The sequence below is a fragment of the Lathyrus oleraceus genome, chromosome 1 (genome assembly GCF_024323335.1).
Source record: "Lathyrus oleraceus cultivar Zhongwan6 chromosome 1, CAAS_Psat_ZW6_1.0, whole genome shotgun sequence".
In the NCBI taxonomy this organism is placed as follows: Eukaryota; Viridiplantae; Streptophyta; class Magnoliopsida; order Fabales; family Fabaceae; genus Lathyrus; species Lathyrus oleraceus.
This window is the reverse complement of record NC_066579.1, coordinates 374896832-374913978: the sequence shown is the minus strand read 5'-3', so window position 1 is coordinate 374913978 and position 17147 is coordinate 374896832. Positions and strand designations below refer to the sequence as shown.

General features: G+C 41.3%; 3 protein-coding genes across 3 annotated transcripts; all 3 read left to right on the top strand.

Moving 5' to 3' along the window:
- Positions 1–231: 231 nt before the first annotated feature.
- LOC127137526 (pyrophosphate-energized vacuolar membrane proton pump 1) lies at positions 232–1989 on the top strand (the record flags this gene model as incomplete). Its single annotated transcript, XM_051063988.1, has 5 exons — positions 232–641; positions 753–839; positions 937–1267; positions 1367–1777; positions 1866–1989. Coding segments are annotated over 5 exons (1323 nt in total), but the record flags the coding sequence as incomplete, so codon positions are not given.
- A 484-nt stretch (positions 1990–2473) lies between these two features.
- On the top strand, positions 2474–5376 carry LOC127107939 (uncharacterized). Its single transcript, XM_051045289.1, has 3 exons — positions 2474–2587; positions 4408–4974; positions 5020–5376. Exons 1-3 carry the CDS (start codon positions 2474–2476, stop codon positions 5374–5376), a joined length of 1038 nt encoding a protein of 345 aa, XP_050901246.1.
- A 1091-nt stretch (positions 5377–6467) lies between these two features.
- On the top strand, positions 6468–16648 carry LOC127107930 (uncharacterized). Its single transcript, XM_051045280.1, has 3 exons — positions 6468–9255; positions 9394–9874; positions 16210–16648. Exons 1-3 carry the CDS (start codon positions 6468–6470, stop codon positions 16646–16648), a joined length of 3708 nt encoding a protein of 1235 aa, XP_050901237.1.
- Positions 16649–17147: the final 499 nt, after the last annotated feature.

Genomic DNA, 17147 nt, shown 5'->3' with positions numbered 1-17147 from the left:
AGTTCTTTGATGCATGATAGATATCAACAAGTACGATACCATTTGTGAAAGTTCAGAGCTTTCTAAGTTTCTGCTGTAACTAAGTCTTTTGTTGTTTATATAAAAGAGAAATCTTTTATGGTTTAATCTTGTATCAATTTTATAATATTTATATTTTGAATTTATCTATGTTTTAGAGGTTAATATTGTACCGACCAAAGTTGATAGTTAATTTAAAAAATATATATTTATAAATACTTCTTGTTACTCTTGTGTATTCAGGTTATTGCTGATAATGTTGGTGATAATGTTGGTGATATTGCCGGTATGGGATCCGATCTATTTGGTTCATATGCAGAGGCATCTTGTGCTGCCCTTGTTGTTGCTTCCATCTCTTCTTTTGGGATAAATCATGAGTTCACTGCCATGTTGTTCCCTCTCATCATCAGTTCTGTGGGCCTCCTTGTTTGTTTGCTCACCACCTTATTTGCAACCGACTTTTTTGAGATCAAACTTGTAAAGGAAATTGAGCCAGCATTGAAAAAACAACTTGTTATTTCAACAGTACTGATGACTGTTGGAATTGCAATTGTTAGTTGGATAGCACTCCCATCTACCTTCACCATCTTCAATTTTGGAGAGCAGAAAGTTGTCAAGAACTGGTTAGTTTCATAACACTTATTGTTAGGGTTTCAGTCTATTTACGAAATAATGATTTGAATCATAAATTTTGAACAGTCTTAGTACTTACTGGATTGATTTTGGCTTTGCAGGCAGCTATTCTTGTGTGTTTCTGTTGGTCTTTGGGCAGGGCTTATCATTGGATTTGTTACTGAATACTATACCAGCAATGCATACAGGTAAAAGCAATTCTGAATCATATTTTGCATTTTCATCTTCATTCATCTAATTGATTAAATATTAACAGGAGTTACATTTTCTTTCTGAATTTTGCAGCCCTGTGCAAGATGTTGCTGATTCCTGCAGGACTGGTGCTGCTACCAATGTTATCTTTGGTCTTGCCTTGGGATACAAGTCTGTTATCATTCCAATTTTTGCCATTGCAATTAGTATTTTTGTAAGTTTCAGTTTTGCTGCTATGTATGGTGTTGCTGTTGCTGCACTTGGAATGTTGAGTACTATAGCAACCGGATTAGCCATCGATGCATATGGTCCAATCAGTGACAATGCCGGAGGTATTGCTGAGATGGCTGGAATGAGTCACAAAATTCGTGAGAGAACTGATGCTCTTGATGCTGCAGGAAACACAACTGCTGCCATTGGAAAGGTTCAGTTTTCCTCTTTTTTTTTTCTTTTCTTTTCACCTAGTTCAATATATTCTATTATTCTAGTTAAGTTCTTGATGTATGTTGTAACTATGTTGTAGGGGTTTGCTATTGGTTCTGCCGCCCTTGTGTCTTTGGCCCTTTTTGGTGCCTTTGTGAGCCGTGCTGGTGTTACAACCGTCGATGTCCTGACTCCCAAGGTTTTCATCGGTCTGATTGTGGGCGCCATGCTCCCTTACTGGTTTTCTGCCATGACCATGAAGAGTGTCGGAAGTGCAGCATTGAAGATGGTTGAGGAAGTTCGCAGGCAATTCAACACGATTCCTGGATTGATGGAGGGAACTGCGAAACCTGACTATGCCACATGTGTGACAATCTCCACCGACGCTTCCATCAAAGAAATGATCCCACCTGGTGCCCTTGTTATGCTAACACCCCTTACTGTTGGGATCTTTTTTGGTGTTGAAACACTTTCTGGTGTCCTTGCCGGATCATTGGTTTCTGGTGTACAGGTAATTAATGTTTGGTACCCACTGTCTGCTGCTTGTAATACAATCAATATTAATTCATGATGCAATGTGGTTGTTGTGTTGATTACAGATTGCCATCTCTGCATCCAACACTGGCGGTGCTTGGGATAATGCCAAGAAGTACATCGAGGTAAAATACTATTTTACTAAATAGATTGAGCTGTATGATACTATTTTTGATAGAAGTATTTGGAGTTTCTATCTCCTTCCATCAACCAAGAGCTTTTAGCTCTCTGACTCCACCTTATTTGGAGGTTGATATTAATTATAGTATCGTTAAACATATTAGTAGTTTTAAAATATATATGTTTACCCCTTGTTTTTCAGAAGCAGACTTAATCAAATTAAACTCTCCAAAAAGGATCTAGTTATCCATTTTTATAGTCTAATGTAAGTTAGATATAATAGCACAAGTCCTATGTTTATCAACATGCTTAGAGTGACCATAGAAAGCTGTAATTCTACAGTCAGGACTGCTATCAGTTTGAAAAGGAAAGTTCTGTTGAAAATGAAATTCCTGCTGTGCTGTTTGATATCAGTTTGAAATTCCTGCTATCAGTTTGAAAAGGAAAGTTCTGTTGAAAATGAAATTCCTGCTGTGCTGAAAGAGCAGCTAGAATTAGAGCTGAACAAATTGTCGAGGCTGCAACGACCCAATTACAAGAGGCTAACGAAGCAATGCGAGCTGCTACCGAGGCTGCAAAAGCTGCTACCGAGACTGCACAAAGGATGGAGAGGGAGATGAATGCTTGGAAGGAATTTATGATGAAGAAATTTGACACTTCAACTTTTGTATTACATTCTCATCATTATGATGACGATTTGGATGATCAATCATTAGATGAAGATTGATCTTGTACTTTTAGTAGAACGAATTAATCTCGGATGTGATTACTTTTTGTGTATGTTTTTTGAAAGTTAATGTGGGTAGAACTTTTGTAGTTACTTTCACGAATGTTTAAAATTGTTTCCAAATGTTTTACCATAAATATGATATTGTGGATTGAAAAAATTTGTTCGAGTGAGGTTGTCATGTTGCAACCCGTTATTGTCCTTTTTTGTTGACTTTAGAGTCGGTGTATGCAAGGCTAAATATTATTATAGACTTTTCTATGTTGACTTTAGGGTCGGTGACACGGACGCTATCTGTTGACTTTTTTTGTTGACTTTAGAGTCGGACAGGCCAACGCTAAACATAATATTGACTTTTCATGGTTTTGAAACAACATAGCGTCGGTTCAATTAGTGTCCGCTTTAGCCTCCGTCTCCCCGAGGCTACGTAGCCTCGGTGTATCTTTAGCCGACGTTACACAGTAGCTTCGCAACTTTTATTCAAGGCCCGACACCGACGCTAACCACATATTAGTGTCTGTTTTTTCACCGTTAGCGTCTGTAATTGGCCGACGCTAATAACAGTTTTTCTAGTAGTGACTCCCGAACCCTGATATTGGTTGCGATAACCTTATCTTATCCTTTCTTTTGTCCTGGGTTTTATCGATATTTCCACTTTCCTTTTTAGGAATAAATAAAGTTCGGTGGCGACTCTGTTCAGTCCATCATTGCGAGCGTGCGCTTCGCTTTGAAGTCGTATCCCCACATTTTTTTTCCGAGGTGCGACAGATGACGACTCTGCTGGGGAATATCAATCCCTAAGTGAGTCAAGCCTAGTTAGGTCGTTTGTGTGCCTTTGTTTGTTTACCTATGTGGCTTTTTTTAATTGTTTTTACTATCTCTATTATCATATTGATATGAATCTGTTGTATTGGTTCGATTATGGTTTGGTACTTGGATACTTTGATTGTAAACCTTGTGGGAAAGACTTTTTACCCGAGTCTCGAGTAAAAACATAAGATAGGACGAGGTGGAGTAGTATGGGTCCGCGAGATGTATTTCTCGTTGGGTCGGTACGAGAACCTTACTTAGAGTAGATTCTTGAGAGGATGTTGTCGCTCGGCAAGTAAGTTGCCGTAAGCTTTGATATTTTCTTTAGGATCCATGACTCTGAGAACCATTTGTAGAACCTTAGTTCTTTGCCCCACTAGGAAAGATGGTTGCGTAGTGTGGGTCTGCGAGATGTATTTCTCGTTAGATCGATGCGAGAACCTCACTTAGAGTAGATTCTTTAGATGGAGTTGATGCCCGACAAGTAAGTTGCCGCAGGTAGCAAACAGTCTAATGGATCCATGACTCTAGGAACTTTTTCAAAAAACCTTAAATCATACCTGGTGAGAACCATGTTCTATACAAAGCAATCAGACTTATCCATGCCTTAAGCCTATTGAACCTATACAAAAAAAATGCATTACATTCATACATAGCATCAACATCATAAAAAGCAAACTCTTAGTTACCTCTTATTTGTTTCAGGAATTGAGAACTTGAAAATGACAACTTCAATAAGACACACCTTCACGCTTAAGTACAAGGAACCTAAGTTGGACAGTCTAAAGGGTTTGGTCTCTGATTTATCTCTCAGCAGACGTGATGAGTTCGGAAAAAACTATGGGAAAATTTTGAGCCTTCTAAATAAGAAAGTTGACTATGGAATTATCGGCTCTCTGGCACAATATTATGATCCACCTCTACGCTGTTTCACATTCGCTGATTTCCAGCTAGCTCCTACTTTGGAAGAAGTCGAGAGGATCGTGGGTCTCAAGTTGAAAGATTTTAATCCGTTTCCAAAGCTCGAAGAAGATATGGGCCCAAAGAAGATAACTTCGGCCCTAAGTATCAATGTCTCGACTGTTCGAGACAATTGGGCTGAAAAAGGGGGTTGCAAAGGTTTTGCCGCGATGTTTTTGGAAGATTTAGCTCTAAAGTTCAAGAAAAGTGGAAATTGGAATGCATTCTATGTTGTGTTGGCTTTATTGATCCATGGGATTGTGCTCTTCCCAAATGTTGAAAAATTTGTGGATCAAGTGGCCATTGAAGTCTTTCTCTCTGGCAATCCAGTACCATTTCTCTTAGCTGACGTTTACTATGCCCTTCACGCTCGACATGAAAAGAGGGGTGGAGTGTTGTTGTGTTGTGCTCCGTTGCTTTACACTCGGTTCATGCAACACATGCCCGAAGAAGGTCCTTTTGTGGCAAAAGAACTTAAGTCTCCCCAGAAATTAGCTTCTCTCACCGCAAGTTCCATCAGATGGTATATCCGAGAGTGGGAAACCCCAGACATTATAGTCAGCTGTGGGGAATTTCCTAATGTACCGTTGTTGGGTACCAAGGGTTGCATCAACTATAACCCTATGTTATCTCGATTACAACACGGTTACTCCATGGATGGTCCTCCTGACGCAAAGGACTTACAGCCATTTGTGCTCTCTGACATCCAAGCAAGCAATCCTGATGTAAGAGCAGTACGAAAGGCTTGGTTAAAGGTTGTAAGAATGGGTAAAGAGTTTGGAAAGAGAAACATTCTTGCCAAAGAACCTTACACGCAATGGGTGAAAGAAAGAGTTGAGAAAATCCAGTTGCCATATATCTTAAAGGCTCCAGCTTTTCCTAAAACTCCTGAGCCCGAGCCCATACTCCCTGAGGACATGGAGAAACTCGTTACTAATTTTAAGGAGCTCGAAGTGTAGAATGCCGAATTACGAATTCAGATGAACCGAGTTATCTTGGAAAATCAGAATTTGAAAGAGGAACGTAAGGGAAAAGCCCAAGAACTTGAGGATAGCAACAAGAGAGCTAGGCTATTGGAAGACCAGAAAGATGATCTTGATCACATCCTATTGGGTTCCACATCAGTGATCCGAACCAGGAAGGAAGAGCTCAAAAAAGCTGAGTATAGAATCTGTGAGCTAGGGAGATTGTTGGATAAATATCTTATGGATAAAAAAGAAATTAAGCTTGACTTTGAGGCACAGATCCGTGACTCGAGGGACGCTCTGAAGAAGTGCGAGGAAAAGTTGTCTCGCGAGATCCTCCAAAAGGAAGAAGCTGAAAGAAACTGTCACCGTCTCAGGTACCAGTTGGAAGAGGCTACGAGGAGGTTTGCGGTTTTGGAGAGCCAGGAAGGTGATGCAGCCTACTTACTCCTAAAAAACGATTGTGTGTACTGGAAGAGGTTGTACAGAGAAGCTAGAGCAACCTTAGATGAAGATCAAAAGGTCATCAAGGAACTCCAAGAGCCCTATGTTGAATGGAATGGCAAGTTCCGCAACTTGTCTAGGTTTGTTAACCTCAACATGTTGGAACTCCCAGAAAAACTCCAGGAAGCGGATTGGTGTATGTGTCCAGAAAACACGCCTCCTCAAGTTTTCAACTTCGTCAAGTTTATCAAGAAGATGATGAATGAGCTCACCACATATCTGGCTACGATCTTAAGAGCTGAGACAGAACTTAAGTTTACTTGTACTTGAATTTGAATTATTGGTGTTTAAATCTTTTTGTATTCGAATCATGTGTACTTGAAGTTAAATCCCTTTGTATTCGAATATGATTTTAATTAATGGAAGTTTTCATTTTGGGTCTCAATTATTACATGTTGTTCTTATATTCTAACATTGCTTGAATAAAGGATAAAGATAACTAAGAGTTTTGCAAACAAATGCATCCATACATGCATTCATACATTTTCAAAAAAAAAGAGTCTCACTCCGCCCTTTCTTCCATCAGTTTCACGCTGAATTTTCAACACCAGTATAATACTCGCGCCAGAGCAAGACAGAGAATGGCTGAACAAGAACAAGAGAGCGCCCGAGTTAGAGCTGAACTAGACGAAATCAAAGGAGGCATGTCCCAGATGCGAGAGATGCTGCAAGCTTTAACCTTCAGGTTTGAGATTCCGCAAGCGACCGTGATTTCAGAGACCACAGGCCCAGCAGTGGAAGTCCCACCTCAGAGGACATTACCCTTAACCCTTCCTCCATATGGGCTACCCTATGACTTTGTCCCCCGAGCGGAGGTGGTGCACGAAATGGGGCAATCTGTCCAACAAGCTGTGCCATTACCAGTTTACACCGACGCACGTCCAATCATCCATACTGTGGTTCCACCAACCGCCTATGCTAGGCATGTTCCTCATTATGAAGATCAAAACCACATGTATCAGACTGTTGACTCAACTGTTGCTGGTGACGAAGTAAGGTTTGAGGACTTCAGGGAGGTAAAGGAGAACATGCAGCTCCTTGAGAAGAAGTTCCGAGATCTAGAAGGAGACCACGTCTTTGGATCTGCTGCCAAAGAAATGTGTCTTGTATCCGGATTGGTGATTCCAGCAAAATTTAAAACTCCGGACTTTGACAAATACAAGGGGCACACTTGTCCAAAAAGCCATCTCATCATGTATTACCGCAAAATGGCTGCACACGTGGAGGATGACAAGCTGATGATCCACTGTTTTCAGGAAAGCTTGAGTGGGGCTCCTTCCAAGTGGTATTTGAGTTTGGATCAGAACAGGATCAGGTGTTTCCAAGACCTGTCGGATGCGTTCATAAAACGCTACAAATACAATATGGACATGGCACCTGACAGAAGACAGTTGCAGAGCATGTTTCAGCATGACAAGGAGTCCTTCAAAGAGTACGCTCAGAGATGGAGGGAATTGGCTTCTCAGGTTGAACCACCTCTTGCTGAGAAAGAATTGGCCGAATTGTTTATCCACACTGTCCAACCCCAGTTCTACGAGAAGATGGTTGGAAGTGCTTCTTTGGGATTCTCCGAGCTTGTTGCTATAGGAGCTCGTGTTGAATATGGTGTAAGGAACGGAAAACTGGCGGCTGTAGCTGGAACTTCAAATGCTAATCCAAAGAAGTTCTCTGGAGGGTTTCCTAGAAAGAAGGAAGAGGAAACAAATGTTGTGACTGTTGGTCAAGGAAGAGCTCCTCCAAGAAGGAGACCACAACAATATCCACCTCAGCAGTATGTTCAACAACCAATTCCCTATCCGCAACCCATGTATCCCGTCCAGTACGCTCCTCAACCGTACATAGCTGCTGTGACGCCTGCGTTCAATCAACAGCCTTCTCAGGCTTATCAAGCGCCTCCAGCTTATCGACCAGCTCCAGTTCAACAACGTGCTGTGGCTCCGCCAGCTTATCAACAAGCACCGACAGCTCCTGTTTATCAACAACCGAGAGCGCAAGCGCCGAGGCAGAACGCTCAGAACCAAAATAGGAGACAAGGGGAGAGGGCGACCTTCAATCCAATCCCAATGTCCTACACTGAGTTGTATCCTTCCCTATTGCAGAAGGGTTTGGTGGTTCCCAGACCTATGGGACCTCCACCTGATCGTCTTCCTCCATGGTACAACCCTAATGCACATTGTCCTTTTCATGAAGGTGCCCCCGGGCATGACATAGAGGGTTGCTATGCTCTGAAGCATAGGGTTCGGGAACTGATTGAGAGCAAGATTTTATCTTTTAAGGACATGGGACCAAATGTGAAGAACAATCCTCTTCCTCCCCATGGATATCCTGCGGTGAACGCCATTGAAGATGCATCTTTTGTTGTTACGGTTGAGAAGGTGGAGGATGTTAAGACTCCTTTGGCCGCATTCCATGCCCGATTGGTGGAAGCTGGCCTGATCAATGTTAATCATGAAAATTGTGAAGAGTGTGCCACATACCCAAAGGGATGTCAGGTGGTACGAGACAACATTCAAGATTTAATGGATAAAGGAGTGCTTCAAATATCCAGTGTTATGAAGAACGAAGACGTGTTGGTAATTGAACCTTGTTTCAATTTACCCGAACCAGTGGAAATCCCTTACTATAGCAGAAAGATGGCTCCTGAGAATAGTCATCCGTCGCCTGTGGAAATATGTATGCCCACGCCTTTTCCCTACGAGAGCACCAAGGCTGTGCCTTGGAAATATGAGATTACTGCTGTGGATAAGGTATTTGAAGGAAGTTCAGACGCTGAGGTGACAGAAACTGTAAGTGAAGACGTCACCAATATTGCAGGGATGAGCAGAATGACCCGTAGTGGTCGAGTCTATGCGCCCGAATTCAATGTGACTCCTCAAGGGCCAAACAAGGAATCGACAATTGTAACTCCTGCTAAAGAACCTGAAGTGGTCCAATCTGAAGATGCTGTGGAATTCTTGAAGTTAATCAAGAGAAGTGATTACAAAGTGGTGGATCAGCTGCATCAAACACCATCTAAGATATCTATTCTATCTCTACTATTGAATTCCCAAGCTCATAGGGAAGCTTTGTTGAAGGTGCTTGCTCAAGCTCATGTAACACAAAGCATAACAGTTGACCAATTTGATGGAGTAGTTGCAAATATCACAGCTTGCAATACTTTGAGCTTCAGTGGAGAAGAATTACCTGAGGATGGACAAAATCACAACCGTGCTCTCCATATCTCGGTGAAATGCAAAGATGATGCTTTGGCGAGAGTGTTGGTTGATACTGGATCTTCTCTGAATGTTATGCCAAAGAGAACACTCGCCAAATTATCTTATCAAGGGCCAGCTATGAAGCCTAGTGCCTTGGTAGTGAAAGCTTTTGATGGTTCCAGGAGAAGCGTGATTGGAGAAGTGGAATTGCCCATATTGATTGGCCCTCATGTATTCCCGATTAATTTCCAAGTCATGGATATTAATCCAGCATATAGTTGCTTATTGGGACGTCCTTGGATTCATGCTGCAGGGGCAGTCACCTCCACTTTACACCAAAAGATGAAGTTTGTGGTGGACAATCAACTAATCATTATTTCTGGGGAGGAGGACTTTGTGGTCAGTCACCTTTCATCCTTCAGATACATTGAGGCTTATGAGGACGCTTTGGAAACTTCTTTCCAAGCTCTTGAAATAGCCAATGCCACTTTTGTGGAAATGAAGGACCCTGTTGGGAAAGCTTGTTCATCCTTCGCGTCTCTGAAAAGCGCAAAGTCTAGTATTGAAGGAGGAAACCCTGAAGGTTGGGGTCAGCTTATCGATATTCGTAAGAAGCATGATCGCTTTGGTCTGGGATATGTGCCTTCCGCTGCGAAAGGAGCCCGCGTCCCTACAAAGGACAACACCCGAAGCATCCAGGAAGTATTCCTCAGCACAGGATTCATCCATGGAGATCAAGTCAATGCAATTGAAGATAGCACCGTGAATGAAGATGAGCCATGTTTGGTTTACCGGTGTGAGACAGCTTTGAACAACTGGAAGGCGGTTGAGATCCCCGAAATTTTTCCTTTGTCAAAGTAATAATTGTTGTATTTTCCTTTCAAATCCTTAGCTCTGCCCAAGGCTAAATGGATCATGTTGTAGGGCCTTTTTTCATTTTCAAATAATCATTATCAATGAATGAAAGACATTTTGTTAAATTCTTTTTTCATTTACTAGGTTTTCTCATAAGAAAATGGCAATCTTTTCAAAAACAAAAAACTTTTCATTTATACATCTTTTATTTTTACTTTTCTAAAAAGAATCAATCATTCGAACATGCAGAATAAACGATAACCCCGTTGAATCCAATGACTTTACTACCTCTCATAACTTTGACTCCCCTATCTACCAAGCGGAAGAGGAGGGTGGAGAAGATTGTTACATCCCCGACGAACTGGCATGGCTGCTCGAGCACGAGTCCAAAGCCCTTCTGCCACATGAAGAACCAGTGGAAACAATCAACCTTGGCACAGAGGAAGAGAAGAAAGAAGTCAAAATCGGTACCACGCTTGAAGCAAGCATCAAGGAGAGATTAGTTAAGCTGCTACAAGAATATGTGGATGTGTTTGCGTGGTCATACCAGGATATGCCAGGTCTAGACACCGACATCGTTGAGCACAAGCTCCCGCTTCAGCCAGAATGCCCGCCAGTAAAACAAAAACTCCGAAGAACAAGACCAAATATGGCTCTGAAGATTCGTGAAGAAGTCAAACGACAATTTGACGCTGGTTTTCTCGCAGTGGCGAAGTACCCACAATGGGTAGCTAACATTGTACCTGTGCCTAAAAAGGATGGCAAGGTGAGGATGTGTGTTGACTATAGGGATCTGAACAGAGCTAGTCCAAAGGACGATTTCCCTCTACCACACATTGATACTCTGGTAGATAACACTGCAAGATTTGCTGTCTTCTCCTTTATGGACGGTTTTTCGGGATACAATCAAATCAAGATGGCTCCAGATGACATGGAGAAGACCACTTTTATCACCCCTTGGGGGACTTTTTGCTACAAGGTAATGCCTTTCGGTCTCAAAAATGCTGGGGCAACTTACCAAAGAGCTATGGTCACTCTCTTCCATGATATGATGCACAAGGAGATATAGGTCTATGTTGACGACATGATCGCTAAATCTCAGAATGAAGAAGATCATATGAGCCATCTGAAGAAGTTGTTTGAACGCCTCGGAAAGTTTAGATTACGATTAAACCCTGCAAAATGCACATTTGGTGTCCGTTCGGGGAAGTTGCTTGGCTTCATCGTTAGTCAACGAGGAATTGAGGTAGACCCTGACAAGGTCCGAGCTATACAAGAAATGCCTGCTCCACGCACCGAGCGAGAGGTCAGAGGTTTCCTTGGACGTTTGAATTACATCTCAAGGTTTATCTCACACATGACGACCACGTGTGAGCGTATCTTCAAATTGCTTCGAAAAGATCAAGTTGTTGAATGGAATTCTGATTGTCAAAATGCTTTTGAGAAGATTCGTCAATACTTGCAGGAGCCTCCTATTTTAATTCCACCTGTCCCAGGAAAGCCATTAATCATGTATATGACTGTGCTTGAAGGATCAATGGGATGCGTGCTGGGGCAGCATGACGAAACTGGTCGGAAAGAACATGCTATTTACTATCTGAGTAAAAAGTTTACCGATTGTGAAAGTCGATATTCATTTTTGGAGAAAACTTGTTGTGCGCTAGCATGGGCCGCTCGTCGTTTGAGGCAGTACATGATTTGCCATACTACTTTGTTGATCTCGAAGATGGATCCAATAAAGTATATCTTTGAGAAACCTGCCTTAACGGGAAGACTTGCCCATTGGCAGATGCTTTTTTCCGAGTACGACATCCAATACGTAACCCAGAAGGCAATTAAGGGAAGTGTGTTAGCAGAGTATCTTGCTCACCAACCAGTTGAAGACTATCAACCCTTGAAGTTTGATTTCCCCGATGAGGATATAATGGTGATAAAGGATTGTGAGATCCCAGGCCCAGATGAAGGACCAGAACCAGGATCTCGATGGAAGCTCGCGTTCGATGGTTCTTCCAATTACAGTGGTCATGGTGTGGGAGCTGTTTTGATGAATCCAAATGGTGGCTTTACTCCATTCACAACAAGGTTGTGCTTTGATTGTACAAATAATGTTTCCGAATATGAAGCCTGTATCCTTGGTCTTGAAGCTGCAATTGATCTCCGAATCAAGATCCTTGAGGTGTATGGAGATTCAGCCTTGGTGATCTACCAAGTCAAAGGAGAATGGGAAACTCGCGATACGAAGCTGATCCCGTATCGTGCTCATATTGTGAAGATGGTAGAATACTTTGATGATATCACTTTCCATCACATCCCAAGAGTAGACAATCAAGTGGCTGACGCTTTGGCAACATTAGCATCAATGTACCAAGTCAGATTCCATAATGAAGCTCCGCTTATTCGAATCGAGCGAAAAGATGAGCCTGCCTACTGTCAGCTGATTGAAGAAGAAACTGATGGTAAACCATGGTTTCATGATATCAAGCGATATCTTCTAAATCAAGAGTATCTAGAAGATGCTACATTGTTGGATAAGAAAACTCTAAGGAGGTTATCGTCCAAATTCTTTTTGAGCAATGACGTGCTTTACAAGAGAAACCATGACATGGTTCTGCTCAGATGCGTGGATAGACACGAAGCAGACATGTTAATTAAGGAGATTCATGAAGGATCCTTTGGAACCCATGCCAATGGACATGCCATGGCGAAGAAGATTTTGAGAGCTGGCTATTACTGGTTGACCATGGAGTCCGATTGTTTCAGCTATGCAAGAAAATGTCATAAATGCCAAATTTATGCTGATAAGGTGCATGTGCCGCCAACACTGTTGAATGTTTTGACATCACCTTGGCCTTTCTCAATGTGGGGCATCGACATGATTGGTGCTATAGAACCTAAGGCTTCCGATGGTCACCGCTTCATCCTGGTTGCCATCGATTACTTTACTAAATGGGTAGAGGCTGCTTCCTACACCAATGTGACGGGACATGTGGTTGCTCGCTTTATCAAGAAGGAGATTATCTGCCGCTATGGAATCCCAAGCAAGATCATCACCGACAACGGTTCAAACTTGAACAATGAGACAATGACAGAATTATGTGAGAGTTTCAAGATTGACCACCATAATTCTTCTCCATACCGTCCAAAGATGAACGGTGCTGTTGAAGCTGCCAATAAAAATATCAAGAAGATCCTGCAAAAGATGGTGAAAACTTATAAGGATTGGCACGAGATGTTACCCTTTGCTTTGCATGGATACCGGACCTCAGTCCGCACTTCAACAGGGGCAGCCCCATTCTCCTTAGTGTATGGGATGGACGCAGTTCTCCCATTCGAAGTAGAGATACCTTCCACGAGAATATTGATGGAGGCCAAGCTGGATGAAGCTGAATGGATCCAGAATAATTATGATCAACTTAACCTCATTGATGAGAAGCGTATGACCGCTTTGTGCCATGGACAATTGTACCAGCAACGAATCAAGAAAGCTTTTGACAAAAAAGTTCGTCCTCGAGAGTTCAAGGAAGGAGATCTCGTGCTCAAGAAGATCTTGCCAGTACACAAAGATTCACGTGGGAAGTGGACTCCCAACTATGAAGGCCCATACGTTGTAAAGAGAGCCTACTCTGGAGGTGCTCTATTTCTCACAACTATGGATGGCGAAGAGCTCAGTCACCCTGTGAACTCTGATGCAGTCAAAAGATACTATGCCTAACAAATCTTGGTGGACTGAAAACCCGAAAGGGCGGTCCAGGCAAAAGTTAGGGATAAAAAAAATGGTAGCTCGCTAAGTCGAAAACCTGAAAGGGCGACTTAGGCAAAAAAGAGCGTCCCGGTGGATTGAAAACCCGAAAGGGCGATCCAGGCAAAAATTAGGGACAAAAGGCATAGACTGCATCGGTTGTCACTGATCAACACAGAAGAGCTAAAAATGGAAGATCAATCTAGTTACTCCCTTCAGAAGCGAGGTCTCATGGAGTCATTGTTATTAGGGATAGTAGTAGTCATTGTGATTCAATGTAAACCTTTCCCTATTGCCATTTTCAAATTTGTAACATTCCAGGGAGCTACGCCATTTGCGTGCTACCATTCTTGAATAAATACAAGTTTACCCATCAAATTCTATCATTTGTTATTTTTCTCTGATTTTCTTTGTTATGCAAAATGTCATTTATTTGTTAATAATGAAATTTTGAACTCAAAAAAAGATTTTCTCAACATATTGAGAAACACAATTTTGCTTTGACATGTGGAAATATTAAAAGGAAATATTCTGTCTTTCCCTTTGGATGATCAATATCTATCTCCAGAGAGCACAAATTGATCATTCTCTAGAAGGATTATTGGGCCAATTGTAATTGTTCAGCTTGATAGATCCTCCTTTGATGCATTTACTCACTCCTTTGGTTGAGTTATTGGTGTTGAGGAATCAGAACCTCCATAAAACTTTCCCTATTTTCCAGTCTGTATATTGTCAGCATTCGCATTTCATGATCATTCATACATCATGCATATAAGCAAAATCCGAATCATGCATAGCCGAAACGTACTTCGTGCTCATTTTGCATTGACCTAGGTCTTGTTGTTGATCCTATATCCTTTGACCTCCAATTCTGGTTTGTCTTTGTGCCCTTAAACCAACACCCGGTCTTCGCAGTCATTTTCAAAGTCCAATTGTTGTTGGCACGTACAAAAAGTTTAATTACCCTGTCTTTCCTGATGGTTCCGTGAAAGTCATGTATGATTTATCACTTTGAGGAATTTCCAGAAGATTGGAGGTTTTTTGTGTTAGAAAGCTCCAATGATGTTCCTTTGTATGTTTTCCAATATTCTCAGGTCATGTATGAACCTATTGGTAAAACTCCCTTTGTTTTTTCCCAAGTGATGTCAGGTCATGTATGAACCTATCGATGAAACTTGCTTTGTATGTTTTCCAATGTTCTCAGGTCATGTATGAACCTATTGGTAAAACTGCCTTCGATTTTTTCCAAGTGTCGTCAGGTCATGTATGAACCTGCCTGTTAAAAATTCTTTGAATAATCAAGTGTTGACAGGTCATGTATGAACCTGCTGTTGAAAATTCTTTGGATGTTCCAGCATTGTTAGGTCATGTATGAACCTGTTGCTGTTGAGCTTTTATTCCAATACTCTCAGGTCATGTCTGAACCTGTTTTTGAAGAATCTTTCCAAGTTGTCAAGTCATGTATGAACTTGTTCTAGAAATTTTCTCAAAATATTCAAGTTTGTGATTAGGTCATGTATGAACCTGTTGATATATTCTTTTTGAATTTTTCTGAGTTTGTTAGATCATGTCTGAACCTACAGTCAGAAATTCCTGATTTTCTCCAGCATTGTCAGGTCATGTATGAACCCGTTGCTGTTAAGCCTTTATTTCAGTTTTACCAGGTCATGTATGAACCTGTGGCAGAACCTTTTATTCCAGTGTCGGCAAGTCATGTATGAACTTGTAGTGGAAATTTTCTCAAAGTATTCAAATTTGTCATCAGGTCATGTATGAACTTATTGATACACTTTTTTTGAATTTTTCTGACAAGTCATGTTTGAACTTACTGTCAGAACTTCTTGGTATTCCCCAGCATTGTCAGGTCATGTATGAACCCGTTGCTGTTGAGCTTTTATTCCAGTATTACCAGGTCACGTCTGAACCTATTTTGAAGAATCTTTTTCTTTGATTATTCCAGTATTGTCAGGTCATGTATGGACCTGTTGCTGAACCTTTTGTTCCAATGTTGTCAAGTCATGTATGAACTTGTTGTGGAAATTTTCTCAAAAAATGTACGGGTTTAGTAAGTCATGTGTGAACTTACTGCCGAAATCTCTTGTATTCTAAATGTCGTTCATCGAATTTCACTTTGAGTACTCTCTAGTGTGTGTCTGTTTCTCCAACATGATTTTCCTCCCCAGCAAGTTTGTTTTTTTTACCATTTGTCTGTCTCCCTGTGGACCATCAGTTCCCCACAAATCGGTCTGTCCAGTAGCATCTCCTGTTAAGGATTCACTGTGTCCCTAACATATAAAATCAAAAAAAATAAAGAATCATGCATCCATGCATATCATAGCATTTTCATTTTTCAGGCTCAAAATCTGGGTCTCCATGGTATTTAACCATCCCCCACTGCGATCCGATGAAAAAATGTTGTTTCATTTTCCTCTGGCGGAGGATGTTTAAATAGGGGCAACTGTCATACCCCGATTTTGGCCCTGAAAATTTTCCCAATTCAATCTGTTTAAGCACATCTTCATATCCTTTGGATAGTTGTGCATCTACTCATGGTAATCAGAATAATGAATATGAAGAAATTGGCCATAGGAATGAGGATGGTTTGGTTGATGTTTCCAAATATTGTGTTGATGCTTCACTGGATGTGGTAGACCATAAGAAATATGTTTCAACTGATGCATCTGATGGGAGCAGCCGGGAAAGACTGCTGGGCAGTTTTAAGAAAATTGTTGATTGTGATGCTACTCAAAAGCAGAATTTGTTGTCAACATTTGAGATGCCACTTGATATTATAATTGACAAATGCTTAATTCAGGAAATCATGGTTGAATACAATTATGTCCGCAAATTAATCATCAATGTGCTTAAGGAGGCATTTAAGTTGCAAGAGCATCTTTTAGCACTACGGCGGTATCATTTTATTGAATTTGGCGGATTGGGCAGATTTGTTTATCCTGTCACTTTGGCGACATAAGTAGTCTTTTACAGAAGCTAATGAGAGACTTCCAGAAATTTAAGGACTATTTGAATTGTCAATTCAGAAGTCTTCCTGTGAAGCAAGACACCAATAAGGCTAGGTTGTTTGTATACATGAAAGAACATGGGAAATTACAGTATCAATATATGTGCTTCAAGCAGCAACATTAAAAACAAATAGACAAAACACACTGATAAACTACATCTCTAATTGGGGGACATCATATGCTGCTTAAAGTTTCTCTAGTGTTAGCAAAACACATGAATTGCTCTTAATGGAGGAGACCTTCACCTCACTGCAAAAAGTAAAGATGCTCACACGGGACCACTTATTCATTGCTGCTGCACTGAAGGAATCTTCACTGCTGGTTGATTAGTAGTGATGAGGAAAAGAGAATTCGCCAGAGGACCATTCAAAGGAGAGCATTCGGCATACTTTTAGCTGGGATTCCCACACTACAGCAATATCCCATCGTCTTTTGAAATTTTCAATTCGG

Excerpts from the sequence above, each read along its gene's own strand:
- LOC127107939 (XM_051045289.1), top strand. The coding sequence starts at position 2,474 with ATGCGAGCTGCTACCGAGGCTGCAAAAGCTGCTACCGAGACTGCACAA. Across the intron at positions 2,588-4,407 it reads AATTTGACACTTCAACTTTT|CTAGCTCCTACTTTGGAAGA; the intron begins GTATTACATTCT and ends GCTGATTTCCAG. Across the intron at positions 4,975-5,019 it reads GGGAAACCCCAGACATTATA|GGTTGCATCAACTATAACCC; the intron begins GTCAGCTGTGGG and ends TTGGGTACCAAG.
- LOC127107930 (XM_051045280.1), top strand. The coding sequence starts at position 6,468 with ATGGCTGAACAAGAACAAGAGAGCGCCCGAGTTAGAGCTGAACTAGAC. Across the intron at positions 9,256-9,393 it reads GGTAGTGAAAGCTTTTGATG|GGGCAGTCACCTCCACTTTA; the intron begins GTTCCAGGAGAA and ends TTCATGCTGCAG. Across the intron at positions 9,875-16,209 it reads GAGCCATGTTTGGTTTACCG|TTGTGCATCTACTCATGGTA; the intron begins GTGTGAGACAGC and ends TCCTTTGGATAG.